This window comes from Aythya fuligula, chromosome 4, assembly GCF_009819795.1.
Source record: "Aythya fuligula isolate bAytFul2 chromosome 4, bAytFul2.pri, whole genome shotgun sequence".
NCBI classification, from domain to species: domain Eukaryota; kingdom Metazoa; phylum Chordata; class Aves; order Anseriformes; family Anatidae; genus Aythya; species Aythya fuligula.
This window is the reverse complement of record NC_045562.1, coordinates 42232706-42254356: the sequence shown is the minus strand read 5'-3', so window position 1 is coordinate 42254356 and position 21651 is coordinate 42232706. Positions and strand designations below refer to the sequence as shown.

The 21651-nt window shown below is 43.7% G+C and overlaps 1 protein-coding gene across 1 annotated transcript in view; it reads left to right on the top strand.

Annotated features, from left to right (window-relative positions):
- Positions 1 to 1217: 1217 nt before the first annotated feature.
- FAT4 (FAT atypical cadherin 4) overlaps positions 1218 to 21651 on the top strand; it is a 142070-nt gene continuing 121636 nt past the window's right edge. Inside the window, exon 1 of the mRNA XM_032186777.1 lies at positions 1218 to 6500. Coding sequence (XP_032042668.1) covers positions 1218 to 6500 — 5283 coding nt within the window. The remainder of the gene's footprint in view (positions 6501 to 21651) is intronic.

Here is a 21651-nt window from a genome sequence, read left to right as displayed (position 1 = left end):
TCCATAGGCACAAAAGGCTTAAGCAAATTCCGTTTCTGAAACAACTTGCTGATATTTAAAGTCATCATGCAAGATCAGCAACATAATTGCAACTATTAAACTGCAAGGCCTGTAACATTGCTATGGATATTGTTTAGTTTAGTATCATGCATAATTGCACAATCTTGCATTTACTGTTTGTGCTTATGCAATGAAAGAGGCACTCCAGCACCTGGCATTGACGGGCGTTATTTGCAAGTGTGTGCGATAGCGTAAACCTGGTGCTTTGAACTAGCTCCCCGTATATTCGCTTTCCTTCTCCTGTTCTTTTCCTTTGCTTCGGGCAGCGGCGGCCGGTGGGCAGCAGAGGGCGCTCGGGGAACGCGGTTGTGCGGGGCACCCGCGCTACCCCCTCCGCTCCGCCGGGACGGGACGGGACCGGGCTGGGACGGGGAAAAAGAGAAAAGGTAAGGGATGGGGAAGGGAAAGGGAAGGGAAATAATAAAAACAATAATAAGAGAAAAAAAAATCATTTTTTTTTTTTTTTAAAGCAAAATAAAGTAAAATACAGTAAGATGAAACAAACGAAATAAAAGCAAACAAAGTAAAACAAAGTTAAATGACCCCCCAGCAGCCGCGGAGCGCTTCTGGCCGCCCCGCCACCCGTGTCCTGGGGGTCCCCCGGTTCCCCACCCCGGTGCCCGATGCCCGCTGCCGGGTGGGGTCGGTCCGTGCCGCGCCCCCCCGGCGGTGCCCGCCTGCCCCAGGTGCCGTGCGGTGGGCGGGCGGCGGGCGGGGATGGAGGCGTTGCTCGGCGCCTGGCGGCCAATGGGCGGCGGGGGGGGAGCGGTCCCGGGCGTCAAGAGGGAAGGGGTCCATGAGCGCGCCGCAAAGTTGGGGCCGGGCGGCAGCAGCGGGCGGCGCGGCCGCGGGTTGCGGAGCCGGCTGGGGGGTGGCGGGGGCTCGGCAGCGTCTCCTGGACCGCCGCTGGGCGCCTGAGCCGGGCATGGAGGAAGCGGTGGCGGCGGCGGGGCGGCCGCTGCTGAGCAGCTTCGGCGGCCGCTGCTGAGCGGCGATGCGGAGCGCAGCCCCCGGCCGGCCCCCGGCCCCCGAGCGGCGGCGGCGGGCGCAGGAGGAGCGGCGCGGCCCCTGAGCGCGGCGCCGGGCGGGCAGGGCGAGCGGAGCCTCGCGGGGAGGGAGCGAGGGAAGGGGCGCGGAGCGGCGCCCCCCCGGTCGCCATGGGCCGCCCCGCCGCCGGCCGCGGGGCCCCGCCGCTGCTGCTGCCGCTGCTGCTGCCGCTGCTGCCGCTGGGCGCCGCCGCCGAGCCCCGGCAGGTCTTCCAGGTGCTGGAGGAGCAGCCGGCGGGCACCTGGGTGGGCACCATCGCCACCCGGCCCGGCTTCACCTACCGGCTGAGCGAGCGCCATGCCCTCTTCGCCATCAACGCCACGTCGGGCGCCCTGCACACCCGCGCCACCATCGACCGCGAGAGCCTGGCCAGCGCCGTGGTGGACCTGGTGGTGCTCTCCAGCCAGCCCACCTACCCCAGCGAGGTACGCGTGCTGGTGCTCGACCTCAACGACAACGCGCCCGTCTTCCCCGACCCCTCCATCGTGGTGACGTTCAAGGAGGACACGGGCAGCGGGCGGCAGCTCATCCTCGACACGGCCACTGACGCCGACAGCGGCACCAACGGCGTGGACCACAGCTCCTACCGCATCGTGGCTGGCAACGAGGAGGGACGGTTCCGGCTCAACGTCACCCTCAACCCCAGCGGTGAAGGAGCTTTCTTGCACCTGGTTTCCAGGGGTGGGCTGGACCGTGAGGCCACCCCCTCTTACCAGCTGCTGGTGCAGGTAGAGGACAAGGGCGAGCCCCGGCGCCGTGGGTACCTGCAGGTCAACGTCACTGTGCAGGATATCAATGACAACCCGCCCATCTTCAGCCAGACCCTTTACCAGGCACGTGTTCCTGAGGATGCACCCGTCGGGGCCAGCGTTCTCCAGGTGGCAGCAACTGATGCTGATGAAGGCACCAACGCTGACATCCGCTACCGGCTGGAAGGAGGTGACGGTGGCGGCGGTGGTGGGGAGGGGGCTGGCAGCCTCCCGTTCGAGGTGGACCCTGAGAGCGGGGTGATCCGCATCCGGGAGCGCTTGGACTATGAGACGCGCCAGCAGTACTCGCTGACGGTGCAGGCCACGGACCGGGGGGTGCCTGCACTGAGTGGCCGTGCCGAGGCCCTCATCCGCCTGCTGGACGTTAATGACAATGAGCCCCGGGTGAAGTTTCGCTACTTCCCGGCCACCTCCCGCTTTGCTTCCGTGGATGAGAACGCAGCCCCTGGCACCGTGGTGGCCCTGCTGACGGTGAGCGATGCTGACTCCCCTGCTGCCAATGGGAACATCTCTGTGTCCATCCTGGCGGGCAACGAGCAGCGGCACTTTGAGGTGCACAGCAGCAAGGTACCCAACCTCAGCCTTATCAAGGTAGCAGCTGCGCTGGACCGGGAGCGCATCCCTGCCTATAACCTGACGGTGGCGGTGGCTGATAATTACGGGGCCCCGCCACCACCCCCTGGCTCCCCCACTTCTTCCTTTTCCTCTGATGGGGCGGTGGCGGCTCCTGTGAGCCGCTCGTCGGTGGCGAGCCTGGTGATCTTTGTGAATGACATTAATGACCACCCCCCTGTCTTTGGGCAGTCGGTGTACAGGGTGAACATCAGCGAGGAGGTGCCGCTGGGCAGCTACGTGCGGGGCCTGAGTGCCACAGACCGTGACTCAGGCCTTAATGCCAACCTCAAGTACAGCATCGTCTCGGGCAACGAGCTCGGCTGGTTCCGCATCAGCGAGCACAGCGGGCTGGTCACCACAGCCGGCCCCGAGGGTGGCACCGCTGGGCATGCTGCAGGTGCGTCCCCCTCCGTTGGGCTGGACCGAGAGACAGCTTCTGAGGTGGTGCTCAATATCAGCGCACGTGACCAGGGGGTGCAGCCCAAGTTCTCCTACGCGCAGCTGGTGGTGACCATCCTGGATGTCAATGACAACAAGCCTCGCTTCAGCCAGCCTGAGGGCTACCAGGTGTCCCTGGCTGAGAACTCCCCGTCAGGAACTGAGCTGCTGGTCCTGAGCGCCACAGATGGGGACCTGGGGGACAACGGGACTGTCCGCTTCTCCCTGCAGGAAGCTGAGCCAGCAGTGGCAGCGGTTGGCCCACCCCTGGTGTCCCCTCGCAGGATTTTTCGCTTGGACCCAGTGTCGGGCAAGCTCAGCACCATCTCACAGCTGGACAGGGAGGAGCAGGCTCACTTTTCCCTGCAGGTCCTAGCTACTGATTTGGGTTCTCCTCCCCTTTTTTCAGTAGCTCGGGTTAACGTGAGCCTCCTGGATGTGAATGACAACAGCCCTGTGTTTTATCCTGTCCAGTATTTTGCCCATATCCAGGAAAATGAGCCAGCTGGAACCTATGTAACCACAGTGTCTGCCACTGACCCTGATCTGGGACCCAATGGGACTGTCAAGTACAGTATCTCAGCTGGAGATACCTCCAGGTTTCAGGTCCATGGCCAGACAGGGGTCATCACAACTAAAATAGCTCTTGACAGGGAGGAGAAAACTGCTTACCAGTTGCAGATTGTGGCCACTGATGGTGGTCATCTGCAGTCACAGAACCAGGCCATTGTCACCATCACTGTGTTGGACACTCAGGACAATCCACCTGTTTTCAGCCAGGGCATGTACAGTTTTGTTGTATTTGAAAATGTTGCCCTGGGTTACCATGTAGGTACTGTCTTTGCTTCCACCATGGACCTCAATACCAATATCAGTTACCTTATTACAACAGGTGACCAAAGGGGCATGTTTGCCATCAACAGAGCGACGGGGCAGATCACCACAGCCAGTATTATTGATAGGGAAGAGCAAGCATTTTACCAGCTGAAAGTGGTGGCTAGTGGCGGGGCAATAACTGGAGACACCCTGGTCAATATAACAGTCAAAGATTTAAATGACAATTCACCGCACTTTATTCATGCGGTGGAAAGTGTAAATGTGGTTGAAAACTGGAAAGCTGGGCATACCATATTCCAGGCTAAAGCTCTTGATCCTGATGAAGGTGTTAATGGCATGGTTCTTTACAGCCTTAAGCAAAACCCAAAGGGCTTGTTTTCAATCAATGAACAAACAGGTGCTATAAGCTTAATAGGACCACTGGACATAAATGCTGGGTCTTACCAGGTTGAAATCCTGGCCTCGGATATGGGAGTGCCACAGCTGTCCTCTAATTTTATCCTGACCGTCTCTGTCCATGATGTGAATGATAACCCTCCTGTGTTTGACCAGCTTTCCTATGAAATCACTATTTTGGAGTCAGAGCCTGTGAATTCCCGGTTTTTCAAGGTGCAGGCTTCTGACAAAGACTCGGGAGTGAACGGTGAGATAGCTTATAGCATAATTGAAGGAAATACTGGGGATGCCTTTGGCATTTTCCCAGATGGACAGCTGTACATAAAGAGTGAACTGGACCGTGAGCTTCAGGAAAGATACGTGTTACTGGTTGTTGCCTCTGATAGGGCGGTAGAACCGCTCAATGCTACTGTGAACGTTACGGTAATTCTGGAGGATGTAAATGATAACAGGCCATTGTTCAACAGTACCAACTATGTGTTTTACTTTGAAGAGGAGCAGAGGGGTGGTTCATATGTGGGTAAAATAAATGCTGTAGACAAAGACTTTGGGCCAAATGGTGAAGTCAGGTACTCTTTCGAGCATATGCAACCAGATTTCGAGCTGAACACGGTAACTGGGGAAATAAGAAGCACTCACCAATTTGACAGGGAAGCTCTTATGAGGCAGCGGGGAGCTGCAGTATTTAGTCTTACAGTAATAGCAACAGATCAGGGGTTGCCAAAGCCTCTAAAGGATCAGGCAACTGTACAAATCTACATGAAAGACATCAATGATAATGCCCCCAAATTTTTGAAAGATCTCTACCAAGCTACAATATCAGAATTGGCAGCAAATCTAACACAAGTTCTGAGGGTTTCTGCCTCAGATGTTGATGAAGGGAATAATGGATTGATTCACTATTCTGTAATCAAGGGAAATGAAGAAAAACAGTTTGCAATAGATAGCAGCACAGGCCAGGTGACCTTAGTAGGCAAGCTAGATCATGAAGCTACTGCATCGTATTCTCTTGTCATCCAAGCGGTAGACTCTGGAACAGTTTCCCTAAGTTCAACTTGCACATTGAGCATTGATGTATTGGATGAGAATGACAACAGTCCTTCCTTCCCTAAACCAACTTTGTTAGTGGATGTTTTGGAAAACATGAGAGTTGGTGAACTTGTTTCCTCTGTCACTGCCACTGACTCTGATTCAGGTGACAATGCTGACCTCCATTATAGCATTACAGGGACAAACAATCACGGGACCTTTAGCATCAGTCCCAACACTGGTAGTATTTTTCTTGCAAAGAAATTGGACTTTGAGACGCAGTCATTGTATAAGCTAAATATAACAGCAAAGGACCATGGAAGGCCACCACGGTCATCTACAATGTCAGTGGTAATACACGTTAGGGATTTTAATGACAACCCTCCTAATTTTCCTCCAGGGGACATTTTTAAATCTATTATTGAGAACATACCTGTTGGTAGTTCTGTCATTTCTGTGACTGCTCATGACCCAGATGCGGATATTAATGGGCAGTTGACATACGCAATCATTCAACAGATGCCGAGAGGTAATCATTTCCGTATAGATGAAGTCAGAGGAACAATATTTACCAATGCTGAAATTGATCGTGAGTTTGCTAATCTCTTTGAGTTAACAGTCAAAGCCACTGATCAGGCTGTTCCTGTGGAGTCCAGGCGATTTGCCTTGAAGAACGTGACCATTTTAGTGACGGATCAAAATGACAACGTTCCTGTGTTCATATCGCAAAACGCTCTTGCGGCTGACCCTTCGGTTGTGATCGGTTCGATCCTAACAACAATTATTGCTGCAGATCCTGATGAGGGTGCCAATGGAGAGGTGGAATATGAAATAATCAATGGAGATACCGAAACCTTCATTGTGGATCGCTATAGCGGAGACCTAAGAGTAGCATCAGCTTTGGTGCCCTCTCAGCTCATATACAATCTCATAGTTTCTGCCACGGATCTTGGCCCCGAAAGGAGGAAATCTACCACTGAAATGACTATAATTCTGCAAGGGGTTGATGGGCCTATTTTCACCCAGCCGAAATACATAACCATCTTAAAAGAAGGTGAGCCTATTGGGACAAACGTGATATCTATAGAAGCGGCTAGTCCGCGGGGTTCTGAGGCCCAGGTGGAATATTACATCGTGTCTGTCCGGTGTGAAGACAAGAGCCTGGGGCGCCTCTTCACCATCGGGCGCCATACCGGTGTCATCCAGACTGCTGCCATTTTGGACAGGGAACAAGGAGCACGTCTCTACTTGGTGGATGTTTATGCCATTGAAAAGTCGTCAGTTTTGCCCCGCACACAACGAGCAGAGGTATAGCTTTTATTCAATAATTATGTGTTTGCTCTCTAAATAAGCTGTTTAACGTATATGGTTTTAATTGAATATTTTATAAATATTAGTGCACAGCAGAACACCTGAATGCCAAGTCTGCTGATTCATTAATTAGAGAAAACCTTTCAGCCTGTATACTTCAAACATTTTTTTTTTTCCCCTCGAAGCTGCCTCTCTAGGAATTTCAGAGAGGATTGGCCATAGTGCTCAAATTTGACTACTATAGGCATAACATTGGCCAAATACATTTTGGGTACTGAATGCTTTAGGTCCTAAAAGCTTTAATCACAGGCATATCATGAGTTTTGCACACCTTCTCATTTTAGCAATCATTAATTATTTTAAGTCTTTGTATTCCTGTGTGAGTTACAACCAAAATACTGACATGATTACAGTAATGAAAGATGTTGAAGATTGGCCAGGAGGGGATTGCTCTCTGAACAGTTCATTTAGTGTCTCCAGCCTGCCTTGTGGTTTTCCTGGTGAAGCCCCTCAGACAGATCTCCACATGCATCTCTAATCTACCGTTACTTCTTTACCCGCACAGATGAGCATGAAAATGCTCTTGTTTCTCTTCTCTAGTGTGACAGAATGAAAAAGTGTAACAGTTTAGCAGGCACCTTTCCTTATTAGAAAGCAATTTGCTTTGGCGTTGACTCGAGGGTCTTTAAATGTGCTCTATATCACTAGCTTGAGCAGCAAACAGGTTTGAGACATCAGCAGTGAAGTGCAAGTATTTTAATTGCCACAGAGTATGGCAATTGGATGACAGACCTGAAATTTTACACCATTCTTGCCATCTTGCACGTGAAGACTGAGAGACCTGTTGTGAAAGGGGGCCTTGTGTTTGGTTTAGCTTGCACCACGTTACGGAGATGCCTTCTGTGCTTTGTTATGAGTCATTTAACTTGCACTCGCTGGAAATTTGGGTCTGGCACCACTGAGTGTGTCAGCCAGTGGGGGATGCTGGAAGTACAGTGGTTCAACCATTTCCCCCGCCAGCTAAGCCCATTACCTCAGTATTGCATAGCCTTGTGTGTCCCAGGTGTTACCCCCATCTATATTTCCACTTCAGAATTATGTCTTTGTCTTGAGTCACCAAGGTGCTTTTTTTTTCTTCTTTTTGATTTTAGCAGATGGGGTATTTCTAATTCTTGCTTGACATCTGTAGCTTTTTCTCTTGTCACTTTCTTTGTTGTTGTTTTTACTGTTTTTAGGTATGGTCTGTACGTAACCTGATTTTCCTGTACTGACAGTGATTAATGCTTTGTAAAGCACTGTTGTCAGACAGGGAATCTGAGCAGAACTCAAAGATTTCTCAGTGTGTATGAGTGAATTTATCTCAGCAGCATATGTGCTGTTTGCTGTTGATTATTGTTTTGAAGTGTATCGGAACACGACCTGTTTGCTGCTGCTGGTTTATATAGTATGCTGTTTTCATGGGTAGATTTCTGTCACACTGGTGCCTGCATCCCTGCTAGCAATTTGTAAAAGATAAAAGCAAAAACTGATTTAAAAAAAAAAAAAGAATTATTAGTTACATTTTGTCTTGATGGACAGTTATTTTAAGGGTTAAGCCTTTGTCAGTGAGCTTTTGGATCGCGATCCTGCAGCTTGGAGTCTGCCCACATGACTGAAGAGTTTCTTGACTGAAGGGGGACTCACAGGAGACCCTATGGTTGCAATAGGCTCACACATTGTAAAAGTATTTAATATGAATATTTGGTGAGCAGCGAAAAGAACAACTATTGAAACTTTAAACAAATTTTACATTGTTGAATACAAACCACTCCTGAAATCAAAAACAAATGTTTTATTCTGTAAAGAATATTGAAAGCAATGGTTGGGAGCTAGGATTTCATATTATTACTTACATGTTTATAGCTTCTTAAATGCGTCTTTTCCCAAACATAATTAGCGTACAGTGCTTCTTTAGAAATATATTATAAATTATAATCAGCTATCAACCTTAAAAAACATAACCATATGCAGTATTTCTCTTGACTGATTTCACTTCTCTGCAATGGCTTTTGCTGCCCTGCACTTGAACAAGAACTACTACAGTGAAATTCCTTGCATAAGCTGCCTGTCAGTGGGTGCTGAATAAGCAACGCAGCTTTTTTCCATGTTGCTTATGGATGTTAATTTTTTTGCTCACTGGGACAGTGGTTTGATGAAATGGGTGTGCTCGATACAGTCTTAGAGTTTACTGCCAATCTTTTATATGAAACAGCTGATACCCAAGTAGATGACTAGTATCTTTTACCTTTAAAAACCCGCACTCATGCTACAGTCTTTATGCATCAATTCTATAATCCAGAAGCTTTAACGTTTTCCTTCAGCTCTGATTTTTATGGTGATGGTTCACAGAACACAGACGAGGGATAGTGAATGTGCATGAACCTGTAGAGGTTATAAAGCCACAAAACCTAAGTGTTCTTTCACACATAATGTCTTCAACTTTTTTAACATTTACATGACAAAATGAGGACTGACCAATTTTGGATTCCTCTGTGAGAAGCAGGTTATAAAGCATTTCTCTACACACACAGACAAAGCATAATGGGTCTGGCTGGTATCACAATACCTGACAGTTTTTAAGCAGATAGCTGTTACGAGAAAAAACTCGAGTGTTGTGCATTATCTTTCTTCCTTCTCATACAGCGTGTTGTTTTGCTGTTGCATCTGGTTAAGGAGGAGGGAAAGAGCAGCAATAGGTTATGCTTAATAACTTTCTATTCTTACTGCCTGTAGCACCTTCTGCCCCAATACCAGACATCATCCTAATTAGAGCGTGGCATGTGTGTGAACCAGAGAGCACTTTGAGCCACTCAGCAAGAAGTTGTTATTCCGTCTTTTTTCTAACTTGGGCTTTAGGAATGGTTTTGGGTGGCAGGCACCTGGTGTGAAGTAGGGTTTTTTGCAGCTTCAAAGCAATGACTAGGCATCGTCTAAGAAGAGCAGGCTTGTGTGAAACCACTTATAAAATAAGTGAATCCTTGTCCTTGGGAAATGGCTTTTTTTTTTTTTTTTTTTTTTTTAGGTTCTGTTATTAAACTCTTTCTTTCTTTTTTATAGTATCAACTATATTGAAATGACCTACTCAGTGCTCCAACTGAAAAAGTCTCTCCCACCTTTCACATCCATCCCTGGGGTTTTCCCTATATGATCCCACTACAGAGCCATTCATTGCATAGCTATCCGGTTTGTACTCTACCCCTTTCTGAAGGGAGGGTCCAAGGTAAGAGCTATGCATTGGCTGAATCCCCTTCTGAACACAAAGCAGCTGAAAGTGTAGACTTGCATTCTTTTCAGTAAAGCAGGTAAACAAGCTAAGAACTCTTTGCCTCAGTTTCTTTTTTGAGGTGACAAGTGATAGGATGTAAGACAATGGTGTCAAACTATACAAGGGGAGGTTTAGATTGGATATTGGGAAGAATTTTTTCATGGGTGGGGGTGGTCAGACATTGGAATGGGCTGCCCAGGGCAGTGGTCGAGTCACCATCTCTGGAGGTATTTAAGAGCCACGTGGATGTGGTGCTTAGGAACATGGTTTAGTGGTGGACTTGGTTGTGCTAGCTGATGGCTGGACTTGATGATCTTAAGGGTCTTTTCCAACCTATATGGTTCTATGATTTACAGTTTGTGGGTTTTTTTTAGCACTTAGGTCTCATATTTGTGCATAATTCTGTGCTCGTTATTGCCATATGGAAAGAGAAGTGTGAGTTTTTTGGAAAAATGCAGGTCGTGAGGTAACGTTTATGCTCAAAGTACTACATAGTTTGAGATTTGCAAGGAAAACAAATGCTTATTCCATTGTATTTTACAGCCAATTTGTGTAATTTTGGATAGTTATTAAATTTGAAAGCTGCTTTATTATTTTGATTTAGCCTATTTCTGTGTAATCTACAGTGATAAACCAGATTATTTGACATTGTATGAAAGTGTTCTGTGATCAATCTTATTTTTTTTCCCCCACTTGTATTAGTTATTAGGTGTTGCATTGCTCTTCTCTGAGAGAAAAATAATGTAGGTGTCCCAAAGGGAGCCCTTCTGTTTGCTATTTTATGTCTTTTAACATACTCGTGCTGGAAAAACAAAGAAACAAAAAAAACAAATGCTTAGCTCCTTTCTCCTGGCTTTCCAACATAAAATCTCTTTTAACCTCTTCCAGCAAGGATGAGGATTTCATCATCGTGATCCTATATATGTTACAGAGTGACTAATGCGTATGGGTATCACTGGAAAAGCATGTGATTATATTCAGTCTTGCCTTCCAAAGCAGTCGTGTGGTGTATGTTATTTTGGGGGATTGTATGTTGTAATCTGTGTCTGGGGTGGCAGTAATGTAAGGAACCTATGGACGATGTTGTTATCTGTGCCATGTTACTAGGGATTAAGCAGAATTAGACAGAATCTTAGTTTGCATGTTTAACCCTTAAATGAACAGATTCATTGGGAGGAGTAATGAGCTTGCTAGGGACCAGCAGTGCTAATGTGTCTGTCATGTGTTACCAGGAAGAGGGTAACAGTTGGGGTGTTGGACTAGTTCAGTCCTTTTATCAGACAAGATATGGGGATTTCAGACAATGCAGACTGCTGGCGTGGTAAAGGTCTGGAAACTAACGGAGGCAGGCAGACTGTGTAGCCATCTCCCTCTGGAAAGAAAATCATAGCACATTTTACCATGACTCTGTGTGAACTGCAGCTACAGCCATAAAACCCTAGCTGCATAGTGTAATTAGTTTGTGCAGCTTTTGACTCAGCCCAGCCTAGGTGCTGTGGCTTAGCTAGCTCTGGGTCATTGTAGCACCACGTGGGTCCTTGCTCAAGTGAGATGGAGGGCTTCAAAAGCATCTCCTCTGTTTCGTGTATATTGTGCAGAGCTCCAGAAACCCAATGGAAAGCAAAGTGATACTAAGCAGGAATGACAGGATACATAGGAGAAGATGCAGGCAGAGCCATAGGAGCATTCTTGTCTCCCTCCTGTTTAGGTTGGAGGCTGCTTCAGAGATGTGAAGGTGCTGCCAGGGTTGCACATGGCCTAGACTTAATATCTCTCCCAGGGAGGGAAAGGTGTGAATTGGTAGGGCAAGCAAAACATTGAAGGTGTTACTTCTCTAACAGAGCTGGCCAAGGATGGAGGGCTTTAAACTTAGAGAATGTGAACCATTTTACCAAGTCTTATCTGGCTTTTCTCTGTATTTACCAGTGCAAATGGGAACAATGGAGTACTCCCTGTATTCATACTATTTATAAGTCATTTTATTCTTTAATGATACATGGCACGTTAATTGTAGCTTGACAAAGGAAACTACTTATGAAACATTTGAGTAAACAATGAAAATCGGCCTTCTTGTCCAAGTTCCAAAACCTTTTTTTTTTTTTTTTTTTTTCCCCCCCTAGTGCTGGTATTACTGATGCTGAGAAATCTGGAACTAAAGGTATTGTTGTCACTTGCACTGATCTTAAAAAAGGGATCTATAAGCTCTCCTTGAACTAGTGTGAGATGGATGTGACTTATGTTGAAAACTGTTCCAAACCAATTAGTGGGTTTCAGTTCAAAGCTTTTAATCTTCTCTCATTTCTTTAATAATTCTGCTTTTCTACATTTTCTCAATATCTAGAGTTTCTAATTTCTTTGCTGTTTTTGCAGCTTTGGGGCATTCTTGCATGTGAGGTCACTTCATAATTTTTATGTTAAAAATCACTAGACTTTAAAAACAACATTCTTTATTATGGAAAATATTTTTCATGTGTCTCTAATGCAAACATTAGAAATAATGGCTCACAACCAGTGTGAAACGTTTGTGTGCTTATTTTTGCTAAGTGTTAAATTCTTCATACAAATCTCTGACTGATTCTTAGGTTCTAGTGATGGTAATTAGCAAGTCCTTTTCCACGTAAAATGATACCCCCCCAACCTTGATGGAGTGCAGGTTTCTTTCTAAATGCTAGTGTTATGTGGAAACAATCGGTGGCTGTTCATTTTGGAGAACTTCAGAATTTAGGCACCTCAGCATGCCTGCCCTCTTGGTGTCTCCTGCTCTCATCCCCAGCTTTGCTGCAGTAAGACAATGTTGCTGTTGGCTCCTTAAATCTTTGTTATTGTCTCCGCCTGTTTCCTGAGTGTATCTTGAACTTTGAAGTAGCGAGTGCCGCACCTCATCAGAGGGTGGTTCGTACCCTCTTGACTGATGGAAAGAGGCTCCAGAAGTTTTTGTGGTCTTTTAGGTGTGTTTTTTTCTTCTTTTTTTTAGGTCAGGGCTGAATGTTGTTAAAACACCACTCCAAGGGCTATTCTTTCCCTCTCCATAACAAAGTGCCTGTTTTGTGTATATCAAAGCAACCCCGGAGCATGACATAGCTATACTAGTGTAGTTTGTTTTAGCTGTGTCTAGACTAGGGAGTAGCATTACCGTTAACTCAGTTTGGTTTGTTACCCATGTAATTATGTCTGTGCAAAACCTGTGTGTGGACAAGCCCTAATACTCTAGGGTTCTAATTAGAAACAAAATTTACTGCGAAGAAAATTGAAGTAAAACAAAGACTTTTCTTAACATTTAGTCAGGAAAAGTGATGCCAGATCAGTATGGTACATCGTATGATTTGTTTCAGTAAATTTATAGCCTTAATTCACTTGCCAAGAATAATACCAGATATGTTGGGAAACTGTGTCTTTGTTTTACTATGATGTTTCTCTCTATTCTAATAAATCTTGTATTTAATTAGATCACTTAGTCTAGACTGTCACCCAGGTTTGTTTTTGTAGTGATCTATTTTTGTTTACCTCCTCAGAGCAATAGCATACCAAAAGGAGAGTAGAACAGATGGAAGCTGATAGTTCTGATTATACTGTAAAAATACATAGTTACATTAGTTAATTCAAAGGAATTTCAAAGAGTCTGTTATGAAGTGGTAATTTATATGCCAACAACTATGCAAAAGGTAATGAAAACAAGCATTTGCCGTAATATTTCATATTCTGCAGTCTTCACGTGTGTACACACTGTGAGTAGGCTATTGTTTGTATTGACATAACCATCTTGAATTGGTATATCATGGTTCTGCTATGTTTACTGCAGACATCCAGCTCTGCAGACAGGTAGCCATGCTTGTGTTATCTGTTGCAAACATTCAGTAGCCTCTGAGGTTCAGACAGATGGAAGGAGCTTTGTGGCTGCTGCTGGTTGAGAGGAGCATCTATCTTCTCACAGTGAATCACCTTCCCCCTCTCTCTACCCTCTAGCCTGGAGGTGGTATCCCTGGCAAAGTCTGGGTTCCCTGCAGCAGCCAAGCAAGGGAAGCTAACTCCTAAGAGTCCCATGAAGTTGGTCTGGAGAGGGAAAATCAAAGATTGGAGATAACTCAATGGCAGAGAAGGGTCTGTATAAAGATTGCCTTTTGATGGTGCCCAGGAAATGAGCAAGGGCTGCTGGCTAGCCCCTGCAGGTTGCTAATGTGATGGAAGGCATTCACTGTCTATTCCCTGTGATTGCCATAGTGGGATCATCTCTGAGAGGTGGGTTGTGTCTATCTCCTTGTGGGTGGTGTGTTTAGCATCCTTTTTTAAAGCTAAAACTTGAAAGGATTTTTCTCACGGATCTGTGTTAAGTAAACAAATGAGAGTAGTTTTGAGATGTGCCATATGACCAGCAAATGAAGTATCATCAGCATTAACACAAAACTGCCATCCTTGACTTCAGATATACACATTTTCCAGTCTCTTGTCTAACTATGCTGCCCTATAAATATGCATGTACGTGCATGTGTCAAAATAATTCTCTCATCAGCTGCTCAGTTGGAGCTGCTTAGAAAACAACCAGTCTGCGTCTCAAGGAAAACTGTAGTCTCCCCTGTAGCATCCACCTGTACTGTTTTCAGATCTCTGTCAAGCCAGGCCCCAAGTTGCCATTACAAACACGAAGTGTCTAATAGGCAAGGGGAACATGGCAGTGCAACTCAGTTCTGTTCCAGTTTCTCCTCTTTGTATTTCTAACCTTCTGAATTTCCTAAAAATCGAGGACACGTTTTTCTGTCATAGTACCTCTGGTACAAGATACAATGAAGGTTCAGACCAATGTCGTATGTTGTCTTTGGTGAGGCACATGTGGGCCTGCATTGCAGTGCAGTATGTCCCTAGAAACCTGAACTCAGATAGTTTTTGATAAATGGAAGGCATGAGAGAGAACAGTAAACTTCTATTTCAAGGGTTGATATTGGTAGGTGTCTTTCTGGGCCTTTGCAGCCTACTGCTCCAGCATGGCCAGAGGTCAAGTGGGAGTTGTACTGGAGTGCCCAGCGGGCTGGGCCCTGTATCTTCTTGCTGCTCTACTGTTTTTCTGGAAAGCTTCTACCCAGTTTAATACTGCACATCCGTAATCTCTCTCTTTCACTGCTACGTTATATTTAACTTTTGAGGATTAAGGATGCTACTTCTTGCTTGATTCTATTTGGCATTGAGGAAGCCAATAAGATGGAAACTTTCAGTGTCTTACAAGTGCCTTTTGACTCATTTCCAGGTTCTTAGGTGGATATCTATGCTTTATGGGACAGCTTATTAGTACAGAGAGTAACAATCACCCTCACTAATGGGAAGCAAGAGTGGTTTGTTCCTGACCCTACTTTGGGAGAGCAGAGCAGGACCAGAGCTGAGCATGGCAGTACCCTGGTGCACTTCCTGCCCCTGGGAGCTGGGTCAGGGATCATGCCAAGGGTCTTCTGCCAGGTATCGGGGGGAAGCTGCTCCCAGCTGATGCACAGCTCTGCTTTGGTACTGCTGCATATGTGCTTTTAATGTCTACTGTGAAGTGAGGAATGAACAAAGGACAATTCTTGTTTAGTGAGTTGTGGTAATTTTAGTTTTAAAATCATTTCAGGCTTTTCCCTTAAGGATTCATTTGCAGCTATATTCATTTTTAAAGCCTTTGAAGCATTTTCAAAACATGTTTTTGTCTAAAATATGCACAGGTAAAATTTTAATTTACAATTTTAAGCAAGCACATCTACTCATCTTTCAGTTTTTAACTGAGCAGTATACAAGTTTGGGTTTTGGTAGTTGCAACATTTCTTAAAATACAATTCAGAAGAAAGCTGTTAATTGAAAGAATGCATACATGCTGTTTCACCTACCCAAATCTGTAGTCTCCTTTTTAACCTGTACACAGAGTTGATAACCTGGCTATGCCAAATTAATTTGTGTAGCATCCAAATCTACATAGTGCTAAACTTAACTCAGCTATAGCAATTGGTTATCAAAACGATAATTTGATGTGTAGCATCCAGTAGCACCTGGAGAAAGAAAATACCAAGTTCATATCATAGGACAAAAGAAAAAAAAAAAGTTTACTACTTAGAATTTCAAGCTAGAGGTGTAGGTTTGCAACAATCACTGTATATGGGGAAATATGTGATTATGTTTCCCTTACAGTGTACCAGGAGATAAATTGTTCCTTGGAGAACTAGAGAGAAAACGGAGGTGAGGGCTTTTCATGTCAACTCCTTTTGGATCATTTTTGATAAATTAAGAGAATTCTGCAGAAATAGTTTGGAAGAATAAATAAAATGCCTGAACGATGGCACATGTCTGTAGTGTATGTGCTTAAAGCTTGTATTTTCCATAGGGGATTTCTTGTATCATGTTACACTCTGGGATTCCTGGGGCTTTTCCCCATTCCACATTCTTTATTCTTTTCAATACAACAAATCTTTTTAATCCATCAAAATGTCACACTATCTGAAATATGGAGACATGTTGCAATTACAAGGCTGTTTAGAAACAGAAGACAAACTCAGTAGTTTATTGCACTCTTATTCTTCAGAGACCTGCATTTTTGTTTGTGTGTTTATTTAAATGACTTTTTTTTTGTGAGCATGTTTTTATTCCCTTTGAAAGCTGCTAAATAAAGTTTTTATGTCTGTCTGGTTTGAGAAAAGAATTTGAGCCTTTATGATTTCAGTGAACAAATTAATGAAAATCCAGATTTTAACCCCAGCAGGGTCATGTCAGATTGTCTGGAAACTAATTTATGGTAGCGATGATCTTAAAAGAAGTTGAGGTTTTCTTTCCATGTTTTTTTCCCTCTCTAACACTACTCTTAACTCATGTACTTCTAGCTTTCCAGGAGTCAGCTTTTATTTTATTTTTACATATAAATTTCTTAACACTGAATAAGTCCTATGATCAGCACTGTAAGTTGCAGTTTTTTATCATCTGTTTATTTCTCTACATTGTGTTATCAAATGGGGTTGCAGTTATTCAGAATATGGCTAAGTGATAGTGTTGAGATCGTAATTAATTAAACGTAAGCAACGGTGCCTTCTAATTTCAAGTCCTGCAATCGACAGATTTAGACGGCTGTTTGAGCCATGCACTGGTGGAAAGAGGAGGAAGTGGGAGTGAACGTTTTCTTTGCAGGGCAGGATGATATTGGGTAGGAGAAAGCTGCACACATGCCTGCCAAAATACTTGGATCAGACTAAAGGAACACAGATGGCTGAGGCTGATAAAGGTGTCTCTTATTGTTTTTTCTTCTCAGTACTGTTTTGAGTTTGTGTGAGAGAAAGAGGTAAGAGGGGAGGAAGAAGACTACATGAATATGTTTATTTTAATACATTTTACAGCATAGAGAAGAAGTTGCATAAATTCAATAATCCTGTATGTCTGTGCTCAGTAGGACGCCGTATGCTGGAGCTAAGCCTTCCTTTTAGGTTTCGGTAACAAATGAACAATAACGAGCCCTTAGGGATTTGCGCTGCAGTTCTACCAAGTCCTGCTGTCTGACCTTTGGTTCTTATCTCCTCATAGGAAAATTACAATGCAGTGCTGGAAGCAGCTCCTAAGAACTGGACTGAATGTGTTGGCTGCCCTGGCCTGCTCATAACCAGCCCAAATGCTAGTGCTCCTCTTGCGTGGACCCTGCATGCCTCCTTGTTTTTCAGACCACTCATTATCACGTTTATTTATTGTATGCAATCTGTGTGCTTGTATGCGTATGTTTGTATGTATAAATAATATCTTGCCTGCAGGAAGGTAGTGCATAAGTCTGCAGTTTGTTTGGCACAGGAGGAAGATGAGCTACTGCAGAACAGGGATGTGTAAAGGAGCTTGTAAGGGATGAGTGAACCGCACACACTGTTCATCTGAGCAAAGTTCATTTTTTTTTTTTTTTTTTAGCATTTCTGCTATTTATTGTTGTAGAAATCAATCAGTCACCACTATCTAGGTAGTACTTTGTCTGAACTTTAAAGTTGCTTGCAGAAATGAGTCATTTTCACCAGACATAGTGGTTGTTCCAAGTCATCGGATCCGTTACACCCCTAAGCAACAACATCCATCAGTGCAGAGCTGAGAAGGAGGGACTAGAAACAAGGCCTTTTTTTCCCTCCATGTATTTAAAGCAAAGTCTTGAACAAGCATCTTCAGTAAGAGGACTTAAGAAAGATTCTTGTTTTCTAAGTGTAATGTTTACCTGCTCATGACAGCTGGAAAGCCACAGGATGTGCCTACAAGTGAGCATGAAAGTAAGACTTCATGCTAGAGCAATTTAATTTCATTCTGAACGTCTTCATCAGTTGCTATCAATAAATTGACACTGCAGTTTTTTTCAGAGGAAAAGGCCAAACTTGTCCGAACCGTCTTTCTTGTCTGTTGTCTTCTAAATGTTCTCTCTACTTCCTTGATCCCCCCCTTATACCTGTATTTTTAAAACAATGAAATACATTTTTTGGTGGTGTAACACTGTCCAAAACTGCTGGAGGGAGACAGTGTTTCATTCTAAGATTTGCTGATATAAAATGAATGAGCTTTTATGATTCCTTGAGGTCTCACATGTGCAAACAGTCTCTCCTATAAATACAGGATAATATTATGAATATTAATTATGACTACTACTATACAAATAGAAAAATAAATGCAGCCCAGATACATTCTTCCTGGGAAGAAAAAAAAAAAAGTCCATATGTTGTGAGCATTAAAAGGCTGCTTTTTTCCGTGAAAATGTATCATTGTTATTACAGCTTTGGCTCTCTGAAGGACTTACAAGCATAGGAATCTGGAATTTATAAAAATGAATCCTTAAAAAAAAAAAAAAAAAAAAGACTGGCTTTTCTTTCACTTAGTTATGTTAATTTTCCATCATTATAATTATATTTTTAATTAAATTCCTCTTCACTTACACTGGTACAACCAAGCAGAAAATGAGTAAATCTGAAGGACCTATTTGTGTAATTTAAAACCTATATTGAAAGTGACATGGGATAAACACCAAACAACTAGCAAAATCTTGCCAAGGAAATAAGGGAAACAAGACATTCTGCGATCTTTAATTACGCATTTTACATGGATGTAACGTAGTAAAAAGAAATTATAAGACAATGCTATTAACACATTGCTCCCATGAAAAGAACTACCAATGGTACGAAGAAGGTTACAGGACAACTTTATGGAGCACAGTTCTGTAGAAACTGTCAAGAAAACAAACTCTAGAAGTTTTTAGATATTTAGACATTTCTAGTTTTAGATTTACATTTTTAGATGGTCATTGTTCATATAATTCTAAAAATAAAGTAGAGCTTTATCTAGTATTAGAGTGCTTTCTGTTGTGGTGTAGTTTTTAAAAAGACAAAAATTACCTTCCCTGAGCTAAGTTAGAATTTTGGTATGTGATATCTACATAGGCTGGTAAAAAGAATGGAAATTCTAAAGTAGTTTGGTAGGGGCATGTTGGCAGCCTAAAAATTGTATTACCAACACACGTATTAGATCTATTCCAGCCAGGAATAGGTAAAAATAGCTTTCTTATGGGAGGGGAAAGATTCAGATTTTAAAAATGTAGTTAGTGAGAAACTTTATGCATGCACACAGTCAAGACCCAACTATAAAATCCTGTTCTTTTCACTCCTCTTGAAGACTAGGACTACTAGTGTAGAACTAGCAGCTTGACCTTCTGGTAGTGCCAAGACAGGCCATCTCCGAATTTACAGAAAAGTATTTCCTATGTAAAATAAAATGGGCTGCCTACTAAAATGGGAATTCCTTGAGGAATGATTATGTGTTCGCTGCAGAGAATGTCTTCACTAAAGAAAACTTGAGTTGAGCTGTTTTCTTCTTTTACTGCGATTGGGACCAGCAGTCCTTTTGATTCAGCAGATGGTGGGCTTTGGGGTCACCTGCAAGCTCTTGTGCCCTGCAAGTTTTCTCTCTCAGTATTTGCTTACCAGGGGAACCGTAACATCGTGGTTTAGGTATCTCATTGTTTGGCTCCCCAGATGCATTTAGTAGTTGTAATAATATCACTAATAAGCTGTTTGTTGAGCCTTCCAGTATCCCCCCAGCAAAGTGAAAGGCAATGAAGAAGGTGAATGCACCTATCTGTCATGGCTGGGGGACTCCTCCCAAAGTGCCCATCCTGGGTGGCTGGGACCTGCATGCCTTGCTTGAACTAGGCTGCTGTGTTCAAGGTGGCTAAATTTGGGTAGCGAGTCCCATTGCAGGTGCAGGTTTCTGTTCACATGGAGAATAGCAACCAGCAAATGCTCATAGCATGTTTGAAAATAGGTTGGCGGTAGCAGTTCTTCCTTCTTCAACACCTCCTGTGGCCCCCATGTTCAGCTGTAAATGGAAATGTGTGAAATGGGTGGTGTGTTCAGTTGCTCAAAAATGTTTAATCAAGTTTACATGGCAATCTTCTCTTTAGAAGAAGCTCAGTTCATTAATAGTGTTATAATAGTGTTTCTGTTTTATTTTTTATTTTTTTATTTTTTTATGTTTTTATTTTTATTTTCAGCCAAGAAAGTTATATTGGAAAGAAAGAACTGTGTTAGTAGGCTGAAAGATACTATCTTTCTCCACCCAAATTCCAAAGCATATTTTAATACGATTATAAAGTGTAGCTGTGTACTTCTCCAATAAAAAAATAAATAAAAATGTCTAGGGTTTAGAATAAAGGATTCTGAAACAAGGAAACATTGCCTTAAGATTTCCTCTGTGACACCAACAGACACTTTTTAATTGGGACAGTCAGTGTGGCTTTCTCTTAAAAAGAAAAAGCTTAATGATTAACTAAATTCTTTTTCTGTCCCTCCCACTGAGCATATAAAAGAATGTAGAAATGAGGCACTCAGTTGTTGTTGTGTGCACAATAGAAACACAGCTGAATATTTCATAATATATTTTATATAACCAAAAACATGAATTTCCATGTGATAGTTGTCAAGTTTTGAATATAATAATGTATGCTCCGAGTCACGGAATGTTTTCTGGAGAGAACAAAACTAACCTTCTCCCTGGGGTGTAGAGAATGTAACACCTACATTGAACAATTTATGCACTATATATGTGCATGGCAAAATTGCCATTGAAAATGGCAAATTTGGTAAATTATTACCAATTCAAAACCCAATGACATTGCTCTGGCTCGATGTTTCTAAATGCCCAGTAAAAGGTAGTGAGACTTGAAATGTGCCTGCTGTGAACATGTAAATTCTTTTGTTGGTGTCATCAGGGGAAATAAGGCCTTTGTTTGATAAATGAGGGGATTGTCATGCAGTTGGCAACGACTGTCATCTTCCACTTGAAATTCCATGTGGTTGGTGACTGCCAGACACGATGGTGTGTCGAAAACATAGGATTAAGCATCTCTTGAATGATGTCTACATAGTATTCAGCATTCTTTTACTTGAATCAAATTCAGATCTCTTGAAATTACATTTTCAAACAAATGTGTAAGATCTGTGCATATGCTTTTGCAAAAATATATTCTTGATATTTGTTATTTTGAGATATTTCCCTTCTCATTTTGTCTCTCTGAACTGGCATTTGGTGTTATTTTAGGGATACATTATCTGGGGTAGTAAGAGGGCAGCAGAGCTTACATCAAATTTTTGGAAATAGTCTGCTTTTACATTGTACAAATCTTCTTCCAAATTACATAATAGTGGCTCCTTCATGTAATAGGGTTGTTAGAGTAGAGGTGCACTCAGGAGGCAATGGAACAATGAGAGGTGGCTGAAGAGGATCAATGGACCTTGTACAAATTGGATTCACCCCAAAGTGCATAATAGATGTGAAGCTTTCTGAGATACCGTGTTACATAGGGCACTGCATTTTTAGCTCCTGTTCAGTGGAATC